The 14,151-nt window shown below is 40.0% G+C and overlaps 1 protein-coding gene across 2 annotated transcripts in view; it reads right to left on the minus strand.

Annotated features, from left to right (window-relative positions):
* Window positions 1-14,151, minus strand: part of DOCK1 (dedicator of cytokinesis 1) — a 567,625-nt gene that overhangs the window by 140,626 nt on the left and 412,848 nt on the right. For both annotated transcript variants that reach the window (XM_075935276.2, XM_075935277.2), the window contains exons 30-31: window positions 12,515-12,593; window positions 884-984 (exon numbers count right to left, since the gene is read on the minus strand). In XM_075935276.2, the coding sequence (XP_075791391.2) occupies window positions 884-984; window positions 12,515-12,593 (180 nt within the window). The remainder of the gene's footprint in view (window positions 1-883; window positions 985-12,514; window positions 12,594-14,151) is intronic.

The following is a 14,151-nucleotide window of genomic DNA, read 5'->3' on the forward strand; positions in this document are numbered from 1 at the left end:
AAAATGGAGGCAGAAATAGAGCGGACAAATCCTCTGTGTTCCCAAATATTTGTGTCTTCTCCTTTTGACAGGTTTTATTTGCTGTGAAAGTTAAAACTTAATCCAGACCTTTCAAATTCCCTGTCCAGAGGTAGGCAATGTAATCCCCTTTAACCAGGAAACCATACAAATCTGCAGCTATGCAACAAAACATTCTTCTGGGATATCACAGTGGCACTGACTGTAGTTATGAAGTTTTACTGTAAAAGGCCTTTAGGAATTAAGCAATAAAGAGTACAAGTGAAATGAGATTAGAAAAAGCAAAACCTAAAGAGGCTTTAAAAATCTACTTTTAGAATTTGTGCATACTTTTGAACACGATAAGCCAATTCAGGTCTTGATTCAACAGTAAGACTATATACAGTAAAACTCCACTGGTCCGGCATCCAATGGTCCAGCACTCCTGATGGGCCGGCACCATCTGGAACCCAGAAGTGCTCCGGGCAGCCGGACAATTGGAGCTGCTCTGCCCCCGGCTTCCCTGAGTCAGCCGCTGGTCAGCTTCAGCAGCGGCTGACTTGGGGAAGTCTGGTGCAGAGCAGCTGGGGTGCTGCCGGGTTGGTCCCGCAGCGCCGAGGGGCGCATCCCCCCGATTCCACCCCAGATCCCTCATAGCCCCCCCTTCCGATAGTCCGACGTATCTGATAATCCAGCACCCCCTGGGTCCTAAAGGTGCCAGATTATCGGAAGTTTACTGTACTACATTGATTCTCAATTTTAAAACAACATTTCATTACATTATGATTACATCTAAATGTGCAATGGATTTGTCTATGGGACTAAAATAAAAGTATGTTAATAGTTCAAGTTCTTGCCACAATTTTATATTGGGAATAGGACTTACTTGTTAAGTATTTTGGCTCTTTTAGCACTTGAAAAATTCTCCAGTTGCAAAGATTCTTGTGTAAGAAAAGCAACAGCCAGGTGGAAGTAGTTGTTCCAAAGCTGAAAATCAGATAGATGAGAAGAATAAATAATATTGAATCTTTGAAGTGTTCTTCTGCACATCCACAGAACATCTTAAAATACAGTTTATGTGCATTTTAATAGAAAAAAGCAATGGACATCCTCTTCTTGAAGAGCTCTTAGACCATCTACATATTGTTTATATTTTTAACAAAATTGACTGTTTACACAAAATCAAAGGTATTTTGATTATTCAAACACAATGAAATATGAATGCATGAGTCTCTGTGAGTGTGTGTGTGTATATATATATATAGAGAGAGAGCGAGAGCGAGAGTCATATATATAGATATAGATGTATATAGTCATATATATAGTGATATATATTTAAACATCAATAATGGGGATGTTAATTTGGATTAATCAACTAATTGAGCAGTCGATGGAATTTCCATTGTCTACTCAATTTGTCGATGGGGGGGGGGGAGCGCTCCCTATGCTGCTGTGCTTCTCCCTTTGAATTGTACAAGAACCACCTGCAGCTTTTGTACCTTTCAAAGGAAAAGGCAGCAAGACTGCTTAGGTGATGGGGGGAGCCAGCTTTTAAGCTGGCTCCCCCCAGCACCATCTCCTGCTCCCCCCCTTGCTGCCTCTCTCTAACAGAGGCAGCGCAAGGGGTGTGTGTGAAGCGACTAGTTGAGTGACTACTCGACTATCTGATAAGCTCATGCTTATTGGTTAGTCAACTAGTCGCTTACATTCCTAATCCATAATTTCATTTATATATGAATGAGTGTGTGTGTGTGTGTGTGTGTGTGTGCGCGTGCATGAGAGAGTGACAGAGATTTAAGTTTACTGAATGTCCATATAAAAGCTTGTTGAGGGACAGATAGGGCTGCCTGTTCCATATACAGTTATTTTTGGATATACTTTTAGGAACATAAGTCTGGAAGTGACCTCTGAGTCATTGAGTCCAGTCCCTTGCTATCGTATCATGTTTCTCTTGAGGTGGGTGACAGGGAAGGGATCACGTGAGGATTACCTGTTGTGATCCTTTCCTCTGGGGCATCTGGTATTGGCCACTGTCGGCAGACAGGATACTGGGCTAGATGGACCCAGTATGGCCGTTCTTATGTTCTTATAGGCAATCTCATTCCCTCATCTCATTCATAAACGTGTCACACTATCTCAGAACTAATTAGGTTGTTTGCTCCCATTGCTATTGGAAAGTAACATGTTCCAGAACCTCACTTCTTTAATGGTCAGTTTATACCCATTTGTTCTTGTATCAACTTTTTTTTTATTTTAAATAATTCTTCTCTCTTTTTCTGGTGTCCTCTCCTGCTCTTCATATACTTATTCAGAGCAATCATCTCCCCTCTCACCCTTCATTTTACTAGGCTAAGCAATCCAAGCTCTTTTAGTTCTTGTCCTAAAACAGGCTCTCCCTCTATTCACCTGTTCATCCTAATAGCCCTTCTCTGCTACTGTTCCAGTTTGAAGTAATCTTTCTTGAATGTGGGTGACTAGAACAGTACACAATACTCCAGATGCCTTGTATTATAGCAGTACCATTCCCTTATCTCTAATGGAAATACCCTGCCTCATGCATCCTAAGATCCCAATTGACTTTTTATGGCTGCATCACATTAGTAGTTCACAGTTACCTCATGATCAACAAATACACCCAGATTCTAATCCTGCTCTGTTGTTTGTAATTGATGAGCCTGGAGTTTATAGCAGAATTTCTTGTTATTAGTCCGTAAACTCATGAACTTGCACTTTGTACTTTTAAATATATTCCCATTTCTCTTACTCCAATCTTGTAAAGCAGACAGTTCTTCCTGTGAAATATTCCTGTCCTTCCCTCTATTGATGATGCCTCCCAACTTCATGATGTCAGGAAGTATCATTAACACGTCTTCTTTTTGTGCCAAGGCCATTAATGGAAGTATTAAATGTAATCAATTCCAAAACTGATTCTTGAGGAACTCCGCTGGAAACTATCAAAGGAAGTTTCCTATAATGAATCTAAACAAATTACAACACTGTGATAATGTTAACAGTCTCCAACCCACATTCCACTATATGGCTACCTCAGAATTCGGATTCATAAGAGCATTGCTAGTGTTCTCTCCTATTGCTACAATATCCTCTGTAGACCTCAATGCATTTCCAATATATTTTCTGAAGCACTCTGCATACTTACAGTGAAAGAAAGAAAGAAAGAGTGTTTCTGATTAAAAATTACATTTATATGTAAATTAGGTACAACCCTCAAGCTCTTGGGAAGTTGTCAACAGGTCTTCCAGGGCTGCAAAGGTTGTACAAGATCAATGTATTTATTTTTTTGCAGTGACAGACATAACGCACAGCTTACTTATTGGAAATATAATTTTTCAATACTCTATAAAATATTTAATCATATTTTAAAAGTCTACTACCCTAAAGAAATCCCTAGGTGACACAAACAAAATCCATTAATATATGAGATACTAGACTAAACTGTATCCTAAACTAGAGCAACATGCAGAGCAAGAGAGAGGTGGAAAGCAGTCCAGTTATGGCTTAGTGATTCTCTGAGCTAGCTCCAGATCTAACATGACATTCAGCAGCAACTAGCATAGGATTTTGAATGGGTCCTTTGCTAGTGGAGGATAAGCATAAATGAACTCTGCTGTGTCACACCATCAACTTTTCCCCCAGACCAAGAAGGGAAAGTGCTACAGGTGGAGGACCTAGTCGAGACATGTCTGTGCCAGCCAGGAGCTCCCTGAAAGCACAGGGCTGCACATTAGTCACCAGATTATGGACTTAATGCCCTGTAGTTTAAAAAGAATCTGGGCCACCATGTTATTGAGGCTTTGTTGACTCAACAGTAAAAATGACTGCTGCACTGAGAAATCCCTGAAATGAAACTTCATACGTTTAAATCTGGCAGAGCTAGCTGGTCAATTGTCAAGCCAGAACAAAAACAGAAGAGCAGTCTTTAAGATAGCCAGTCCCAAGATCAATGCAGAGCTCTACATATCAACAGTTATATACTTAATTGAGCTTGGAAAGAGTGTACTCAATACTCAACACTAACTCCCATGTGTGAACACTTTTACTGTGTACAGAAAGTTCCATTGTGCACATTTGCTTAATAGACTTCGGAAATGTGCTAAATTACATCACCTGAGGGCACCTTCTGTGCATTATAAGGGTATGTCTACACTGCCACCCTAGTTAGAACTAGGGTGGCTAATTTAGTCATTCGAACTTGCAAATGAAGCCTGGGATTTAAATATCCTGGGCTTTATTTGCATGTTCCCGGGCGCCGCCATTTTTAAATGCCCCGTAGTTCGAACTACCTACCCGCGGCTACATGCAGCACAGACTACATAGTTTGAATTAAAGCTCCTAATTTGAACTACCGTTAAACCTCTTGCAGGAGGAATAACAGTAGTTTTAATTAGGAACTTTAATTCGAACTACCTAGTCCGTGCCACATGTAGCCACAGGCAGGTAATTCAAACTACGGGGCATTTAAAAATGGCAGCGCCTGGGAACATGCAAATAAAGGCTGGGATATTTAAATCCTGGGCTTCATTTGCAAGTTCGAGTGCCTACATTAGCCACCCTAGTTCGAACTAGGGTGGCAGCGTAGACATACCCATAGGCTGTGTCTACATTGGCACCCTTTTCCGGAAAAGGGATGCTAATGAGACACTTCGGAATTGCAAATGCCACGGGGGATTTAAATATCCCCCGTGGCATTTGCATGATCATGGCTGCCGCTTTTTTCCGGCTCGGGGTTTTGCCGGAGAAAAGCGCCAGTCTAGACGGGATCTTGCGTAAAATAAAGCCTTTTCCGGAAGATCCCTTATTCCTACTTGAAAAGGCTTCCGGAAAAGGCTTTATTTTCCGCAAGATCCCGTCTAGACTGGCGCTTTTCTCTGGCAAAACCCCGAGCCGGAAAAAAGCGACAGCCATGTTCATGCAAATGCCGCGGGGGATATTTAAATCCCCCGCGGCATTTGCAATTCCGACTGGTGTCATTAGCATCCCTTTTCCGGAAAGGGGTGCCAATGTAGACACAGCCTTAGAGTGTCCACAGAGGGAGTTACTGCTGTATAGCTAGTGCACTTTAAATTCACACCCCAGGTTACTGAACACTAACTTACTCAATGCTTAAGTGAGTAGATTTCACTTCAAGTTCTTTAAATAGCTCTGGAAATCCCATAGGTCATAAGAACATAAGGATGGCCGTACTGGGTCAGGCCAAAGATCCATCTAGCCCAGTAGCCTGTTTGCTGACAGTGGCCAGCACCAGGTGCCGCAGTTGGGGTGGACCGAAGACAATGATCAAGCGATTTGTCTCGTGCCATCCATCTCCAGCCTCTGACAAACAGAGGCCAGGGACACCATTTCTATCCTCTGGCTAACAGCCTTTTATGGACCTAACCTCCATGAAATTATCTAGCTTCTCTTTAAACTCTGTTACAGTCCTAGCCTTCACATCCTTCTCTGTCAGATTCACTAAAACACCATGGTGAAGTTGTATCTTCTCTCATGCCCCACAAATGTAGGACAGCGAACCACACAAACAGTGAATTTGGTCCATACATAAGTATGAGTCACAAAGCAGGCAGAAGTCTCAGAGGGGTAGCCGTGTTACTCTGTAGCTTAAAAAAGCCCCTAAAAATCCCAACGAGTATTCCTGTAGCACCTTAAAAACTAACAAAAGAATATAGATAGTATCACAAGCTTTTGTGAGCACAACCCACTTCTTCAGATGTGAAGAAGTAGGTTGTGCCCAAAAAAACTCATGATACTATCTATATACTTTTGTTAGTCTCTAAGGTGCTAAAGTAGGTAGAAAACTGTTCAGAGCTAAAACACTTAACTCTGAATTCAAGTGCAGACAACCTAGATTCACCTTGCTGTTTATTAGCCAGAACTGTTCCACTGAGACCTTTTAGAAGCTAGGGTGGGAAAGAGCGATTTTGTCTTCATCAACATTATGCTAATGGCATAAGAATATAATGCAGTAAGTTAATATGGATGTGTTTACACAGAATCATTAGCTTGAAATAAACTATGCAATTTGCAAATTGCATAACTTATTATAAGTGTACTTCAAAATAGCTTATTTTGTAATTTGGCATTGTCTACACAGCGCCAAATTTCAAAATAACTCACTATTCTTAAATGCCCCATAACCCTTGTGGAATGAGGGTTACCGGAAAGTTGGAATAAGCTGCCCGTTATTTCAAAATCTATTTCGAAATAACAGGCTACTTCAATAGACAGAGAAGAGCTATTTGGGGATACTTCCAGTATCCTGAAATAGCTCCAGATTGCAGACGTACCAATACCGAGTGCAATTTCAGACTTGTATAAGAGTGCAATTTCCACTATAGACATTTTGCTTTTCCCCTTTCACTTTCATCTGTTGCAATGCTATTTGTGAATTATCTCATTGCAACTTACCCTACCAAAATTAACCTAATGAAAATGTCAAAAATGGCATTTCCAACACAGCACAAGATTTTTCCTGTTACTCAAAACAAGAAGCACTCTTTCTGTTATACTGGTTTAAGTTCTCACAACAATTTTCCAGGCAAAAATAAAGGCAGCAGAGTGAAACTGACTGGGACCACCTGGAAGAACTGATGATGCGTGAATTCAACACAGTTAGTGCTAAGAAGAAAGGGAGTGGGAAACACTCAGGCCTTTAAGGCTTTGTGATGAATTTCAGGAATAAAATATAGTGAACTCTTCTGAGGCCTTTCACTCTGAGAAAACCCCCTACTATTTTAGCATTTGAGACATTTATTATTATGGGGATGAGTAGACCACTGAAAAGGGAACTGGCAGAACAGATTTAACAAGCCAAAAACTAAGAAAAGAATAAAAAGGATTATAAAGAAACATCAAAGGTGAACGTGTGTGCGCGCATATACTGTATTCATATAAGAAAGAGACAGGAGAGAACCTAAGGCAAGAATAAGATAGCGGAGATCAAGAAAACAAAGTGTGTTTTAATATGGTGAAATATAAAGTCATAAATCTAGGATCAAGAAGATAGGCCATATTTACGCGATGGGAAAATCTACCCTGGGAAGCAGTGACTATGAAACAGACTTAGGGGTCATGGTAGATAATCAGCTGAACATGAGCTCCCAGTGCAATACTGTAGCCAAAAAGAGCTAATGCAATCTTTGGACATGTAAAAGAATAATAAAATCAAGAAGAAGTTGAAAGGTTATATATTACCTATGTTTTTGGCACTGGGGAAACCACTAATGGAACACTGTTTCCTATTCTGGTGTCCGTGATTCAAGAAGGATGTCAATAAATTGGAAACTGTTCAAAGAAGAACTATGAGAACAATAACTTTATTTAAAATCCGGTCTTTTAATGACTGAAGTCTTTTGATTAAATTTATTTTAACAAAGAGAAAGTTAAGTGTTGGTACAGTGGAGAAGTACCTTTATGGGGAACAACAATTTGATAATAGACTCTTCAGTTTAGCAGACAAAAGTACAAGATCTATTTGTAGGAAGCTGAAGCTAGAAAAATCCAGATTAGAAATAAAGAGCAAATTTTTTAAGTCAGAGTAATTAACCATTGGAACGCTTTACCAAGAAGAGTGGTAGATTTTCCATCACTGGTATTTTAAAATCATGATGGTTTGTTTTTCTAAAAAGATTTGTTCCAGTACAAACACAAAATAGTTTAATTAATGAATTAATTCATTCATTCAATTAAGGCCTATGGCTTAGGTTGTAGAGGAGAAAGGACCAGATGATCACAATGATTTCAAGAAATTTATGAATGATGTATGACACCATTTTTAAATCAGTCATTGTTTCCAAAACCAGATATCTAACATGAAAAGTAAGTGGCAGCCTAGTGCCCAAGTCAGACAGCCACCTAAATCAAATTTTGCTGTCCTTAGATGACATTTTTGGAGACCCCATAGGACACCTCTAAATCAGAATATAGCCTACAATTCCTAACCTACAATGCTTCCATTCTTAAAGGAGGAGTTCAAATAGGGTATATCTACACTAGCCACTCTAGTTCGAACTAGGGTGGCTAATGTAGTCATTCGAACTTGCAACTGAAGCCTGGGATTAAAATATCCCAGGCTTTATTTGCATGTTCCTGGGCGCTGCCATTTTTAAATGCCCGGTAGTTCGGACTCCATGCCTGCGGCGACATGCGGCACAGGCTAGGTAGTTCGAATTAAAGCCCCTAATTCTGACTACCGTTACTTCTCATTGCAGAAGGAGTAATGGTAGTCCGAATTAGGGGCTTTAGTTCGAACTACCTGGCCCATGCCACGTGTAGCTGCGGGTAGGGAGTCTGAACTACTCGGCATTTAAAAATGGCGGCGCCCAGGAACATGCAAATAAAGCCCAGGATATTTTAATCCCGGGCTTCATTTGCAAGTTCAAATGACTACATTAGCCACCCTAGTTCGAACTAGGGTGGCTAGTGTAGACATACCCATACATTACGAGTTTGTATGCTCCATGCTATTCACACTAATCTGATAGTTTGATTCATTAAATAATTTTAAAATCTTCTCAAACATTGAATTATTTTTAAATGTGATCTCACAGCAGAGATCCTGTTGTAGTTCAGATTTCAGAGGGGCCTGAGTTGCAAAGTTTGCATCTGGTCGTTTAAACATTCTTCTATAAGGCTAGTGGTTATTATGATAAATGCATTATAGACTCCTTGAATCATATAATTAGCTAAAAATCACAGCTTTTATTTTTGCAAGTAAGTTTCTTATCTTCATGGATGGGAAGAAAAACTTGAAATTTGTGTACAGCGGGTAACTGATGCAAACATATACATCTGAGTCTGCAGACAGCCTGAAACAAGGTCTCTAAAACAGGGAATTAATTCCATGAATTTCAATGAAATGTTAACTCCAAAACTGAGTGCTCTGGGGAACCTCACCAACATAACATAAGGAGAGAATTAAGTACACGATAGGAGGGAAGGGAGTGCAATGGCTTGGCCCAGCTGCCCAAGCAGATATACCTCAGCTGCTGAGGTAAATAGCAAAAAACCCTATGTGCTGCCAGGAATGAGAGGAATCCTGCTGCCACCCATGTTTCTTTTGAAGGGAGAGGGGCCTCCCTTGTTTCTGCTGCTAGAGCCCTGGAATTCCAGTATCCTCAAAATATGGAGGTGTCTGGGCTATATATTTGGTTTAGCATGACAAAAAACATACTATATAAATTCAGTATTCACATTCTTGGGAAGAGCTGTGCAGTAACAAATACATATATAAACACACACCACTGGCCATCATCTACAGTCCTCAGCTAAAACCTTACCAACGCATCATCAGTGATCTACAACTCATCCTGGACAATGATCCCTCACTTTCACAGGCCTTGGGAGGCAGGCCAGTCCTTTCCCACAGACAACCCGCCAACTTGAAGCATATTCTCACCAGCAACTATACACCGCACAACAGTAACTCTAACTCAGGAACCAATCCCTGCAACAAACCTCGGTGCCAACTCTGCCCACATATCCATACCAGCGACACCATCACAGGACCTAACCAGATCAGCCACACCATCAGGAGAAGCTGTTCTGGATTTGGTTTTAACAAATAGGGAGGAACTAGTTGAGAACTTGAAAGTGGAAGACAGTATAGGGGACAGTGATCATGAAATAATAGAGTTCATGATCTTAAGGAAAGGTAGAAGGGAGACCAGCACAATTGAGGTAATGGATTTCAGGAAGGCAGATTTTGATAAGCTCAGAGAACTTGTAGGTAAGGTCCCATGGGAAGCAAGACTGAAGGGAAAAACAACTGAGGAGAGTTGGAAGTATTTCAAAGGGACGTTGTTAAGGGCCCAAAAGCAAACAATTCCACTGTGTAGGAAAGATAGAAAATATGGCAAAAGACCAGCTTGGCTTAACAAGGAGATCTTGCATGATCTCAAAATAAAAAAGGAGTCCTATAAAAAATGGAAACTAGGACAAATAACAAAGGATGAATATAGGCAAGCAACACGGGAATGCAGGGGCAAGATTAGAAAGGCAAAGGCACAAAATGAGATCAAACTAGCTACAGGCATAAAGGGAAACAAGAAGACCTTTTATAAATACATTAGAAGCAAAAGGAAGACCAAGGACAGGGTAGGCCCACTGCTCAGTGAGGAGGGAGAAGCAGTAACAGGAAACTTGGAAATGGCAGAGATGCTCAATGACTTCTTTGTTTCGGTCTTCACTAAGAAGTCTGGAGGTGTGCCTAACGTAGTGAATACAAGCAGAGAGAGGGTAAGTTTAGAAGATAGGATACACAAAGAACAAGTTAAAAATCACGTAGAAAAGTTAGATGTCAGCAAGTCACCAGGTCCTGATGAAATGCATCCCAGGATACTCAAGGAGCTGATAGAGGAGGTATCTGAGCCTTTAGCTATGATTTTTGAAAAATCATGGCAGACAGGGGAGATTCCAGAACACTGGAAAAGAGCAAATATTGTGCCCATCTATAAAAAGGGGAATAAGAACAACCCAGGAAACTACAGACCGGTCAGTTTAACATCTGTCCCAGGTAAGATAATGAGCAGGTAATTAAGGAAATCATATGCAAACACTTGGAAGGTAATAAAGTGATAGGGAATAGCCAGCATGGGTTTGTGAAGAACAAGTCATGCCAAACTAATCTGATAGCTTTCTTTGATAGGATAACGAGTCTTGTGGATAAGGGAGAAGCGGTGAATGCCATATACCTAGACTTTAGTAAGGCATTTGATACGGTCTCGCAAGATATTCTTAACTAGGCAAATATAACTTAGATAGGGCCACGATAAGGTGGGTGCATAATTGGCTGGATAACCGTAGTCAGAGAGTTGTTGTTAACGGTGCTAAATCCTGCTGGAAAGGGATAACAAGTGAAGTTCTGCAAGGGTCTGTTTTGGGACCCGTACTGTTCAATATCTTCATCAATGATGTAGATATTGGGATAGAGAGTACGCTTATTAAGTTTGCAGATGATACCAAACTGGGTGGGGTTGCAACTTCTTTGGAGGATAGGGACATAATTCAAAATGACCTTAGCAAGTTAGAGAAATGGTCAGAGGTAAACAGGATGAGGTTTAATAAAGAGAAATGCAAAGTGCTCCACTTAGGAAGGAACAATCAGTTCCATACATACAAGATGGGAAGCGACTGTCTAGGAAGGAGCATGGCGGAAAGGGATCCAGGGGTCATAGTGGACCACAAGTTGAATATGAGTCAACAGTGTGATGCTGTTGCAAAAAAAGCAAATATGATTCTAGGTTGTATCAACAGGTGTGTTGTAAGCAAAACTCGTGAATTCATTCTGCCGCTCTACTCTGCACTAGTTAGGCCTCAGCTGGAGTACTTTGTCCAGTTCTGGGCGCCACATTTGAAGAAAGATGTGGAGAAATTGGAAAGGGTACAGAGAAGAGCGACAAGAATGATTAAAGGTTTAGAGAACATGACCTATGAAGCCAGGCTTCATGAACTGGGCTTGTTTAGTTTGGAAAAAAGAAGATTAAGGAGGGACATGATAGCGGTTTTCAAATATCTAAAAGGGTGTCACAAGGAGGAAGGAGAAAATTTGTTCCTCTTGGTTTCTGAGGACAGGACAAGGAGTAATGGGCTTAAAGTGCAGCAAGGGAGGTTTAGATTGGACATTAGGAAAAAATTCCTAACTGTCAGGGTGGTCAAATATTGGAATAAATTGCCAAGAGAGGTGGTGGAATCTCCCTCTCTGGAGATATTTAAGAACAGGTTAGATAGACATCTGTCAGGGATGGTGTAGATGGAGCTTGGTCCTGCCTTGAGGGCGGGGGGCTGGACTCGATGACCTCTCAAGGTCCCTTCCAGTCCTATTATTCTATGATTCTATCACTGGCTCATTCACCTACACATCTACCATTGTAATATACGCCATCATGTGCCAGCAATGCACCTCCTCTGTATACATTGGCCAAACTGGACAGTCCCTATGCAAAATAATAAATGGACACAAATCAGATATTAGGAATGGCAATATACAAAAACCTGTAGGAGAACACTTCAGTCTCGCTGGATTCATACAATAGCAGATTTAAAGGTAGCCATCCTGCAGCAAAAAAACTTCAGGACCAGACTTCAGAGAGAAACTGCTGAGCTGCAGTTCATCTGCAAATTTGACACCATCAGCACAGGATTAAACAAAGACTGTGAATGGCTAGCCAATTACAAAAGCACTTTCTCCTCTCCTGGTGGTCACACCTCCAGATCAGCTGCTAGAAGTGGGACTCATCCTCCCTGATTTAATTTACCTCGTTATCTCTAGCCTGATTCTTGCCTGCATATTTACACCTGCCTCTGGAAATTTCCACTACATGCATCTGATGAAGTTGGTCTTTGTCCATGAAAGCTTATGCTCCAATAGATGTGTTAGTCTATAAGGTGCTACAGGACTCCTTGTCGCTTTTGCAAATAAATATATGGAAACTACTGTTCTGTACTTGAAATTTAAGAAAACATTAACATTACTACCAAAAAGACAGTTTATAACTTCTCTTACCTGTAACTCGAAGTTGGCTTGGTCAAGAAATTTTTTGTTTAGCATATCTGCGTACTGATTAATTGCTCGCAGGAAGACTCTGAAAGATCAAGAGAAAATTACATAATTACACACTTGTACTTTGGCACCTTTGTAAGTGTGGCATCTCAATTAGATACAAAACTGAGACTATCTGGAAAGTGATAGCTGTAGCAGTTATTTGAAAAGCAGTGTGATCTCACCCCTGTTAAGCATACCGAATTATATGCAGATGTTCTCAAAATTAATCAAGTAAATTAGCATATGCAGAATAAAGAAATAGAATCAATGTTTTGGATAAAATCACTTCTCTTTAAAATACAAGATAATCAAGTGAACATTAAAAATTCATTTATAAAAAGTGCAAATTCATTACTTTTTAAAATCCAAGTGTTTTAATGTTACATATTTAGAATTAAACTGTATCTTAACTATTAGCTCACATGACACATTTTAAACTAATTATTAACCATTCACTATCTTAGGGTGTGTCTGGACTACAAGGTTTTTTCGAAAAAAGTAGCCTTTTTTCGAAAAAACTTCACCTGTGGCTAGACTGCAGCTGCGTTCTTTCGAAAGTAAATCGAAAGAACACAGTGATTTTTTCGATCGTGGTAAACCTCAATTTACGAGGAATAACGCCTTTTCTCGAAAATACTCTTTTGAAAAAAGGCACTATTGAATGCAAACTGTGCTTTTTCGAAAGAAAGCATCTAGACTCTCTTTCAAAAAATCTGCTTGTAGTCTAGATGATCTTTCGAAAGAAGCTTTTTTGAAAGATTCTTTCGAAAAAGCCTCTTTCGAAAGAGGCTTGTAGTCTAGACGTGGCCTTACTGATGGCACAATGGCCCAACGTACATATCTGGAGCTTGAGAAAAATATTTTCAGGCTGTCTTGTCCAATGCTGTACTTTAAAATGAGAAACTTCTTAAATAGTGGTAGGTTTTGCTTTGAGAAGCTTTAAAAATAAAAACTTTTAAGTAGGATAAGTAGATCTCTACATATTCATAATGTGAAAGAATAAACACATTATTCTTTAGCCTCTTCGTTTTTATTTTTGAGGCAAGCATTACATTCCAGGTGTAAATTTATTCTAGCTGTAAATTGCTTAATTGATGCTATTAGACTGTCAAACTAAAGCCTGGGTAAAGGAACATGTCCTTTGAGCAGACTGTACATACTGCAGATTTTATTACTTTTCAAAGCACGTGCAATAAAAAAGGCAAGTTACAATGCATTGATCTAAGGGCCTCTCTCTTTTAGCACAATAACAATCTGTCAAGGAGAATCCACATTAGGATACTGATGATAAACTTAATTATTCTTTCTATATTTCAACAGCAAGCAAGAGAAAATTTAAGAAAGTTAGGGAGGGACTCATGATATACTGACATCTGGACATTTCTTTCATGGGAATTAAGAGCCTTACCAACATCTGAATAAAATGAAAGACCCACTCTCTTTGCCACATCTCTCTCACAATTAAAGGAAATTACTCCCCAAGTGGCACATACATAGCAAGACAGGAAAGAATATACAGATTACTTGCTTGGATTTACTTAATTTCTTAAGACTTTCTGATACCATTCTGATGAGCATGATACAAATACCTGTATATA

This window comes from Pelodiscus sinensis, chromosome 8 (genome assembly GCF_052426305.1).
Source record: "Pelodiscus sinensis isolate ZL-2025 chromosome 8, ASM5242630v1, whole genome shotgun sequence".
Classification (NCBI taxonomy): Eukaryota; Metazoa; Chordata; order Testudines; family Trionychidae; genus Pelodiscus; species Pelodiscus sinensis.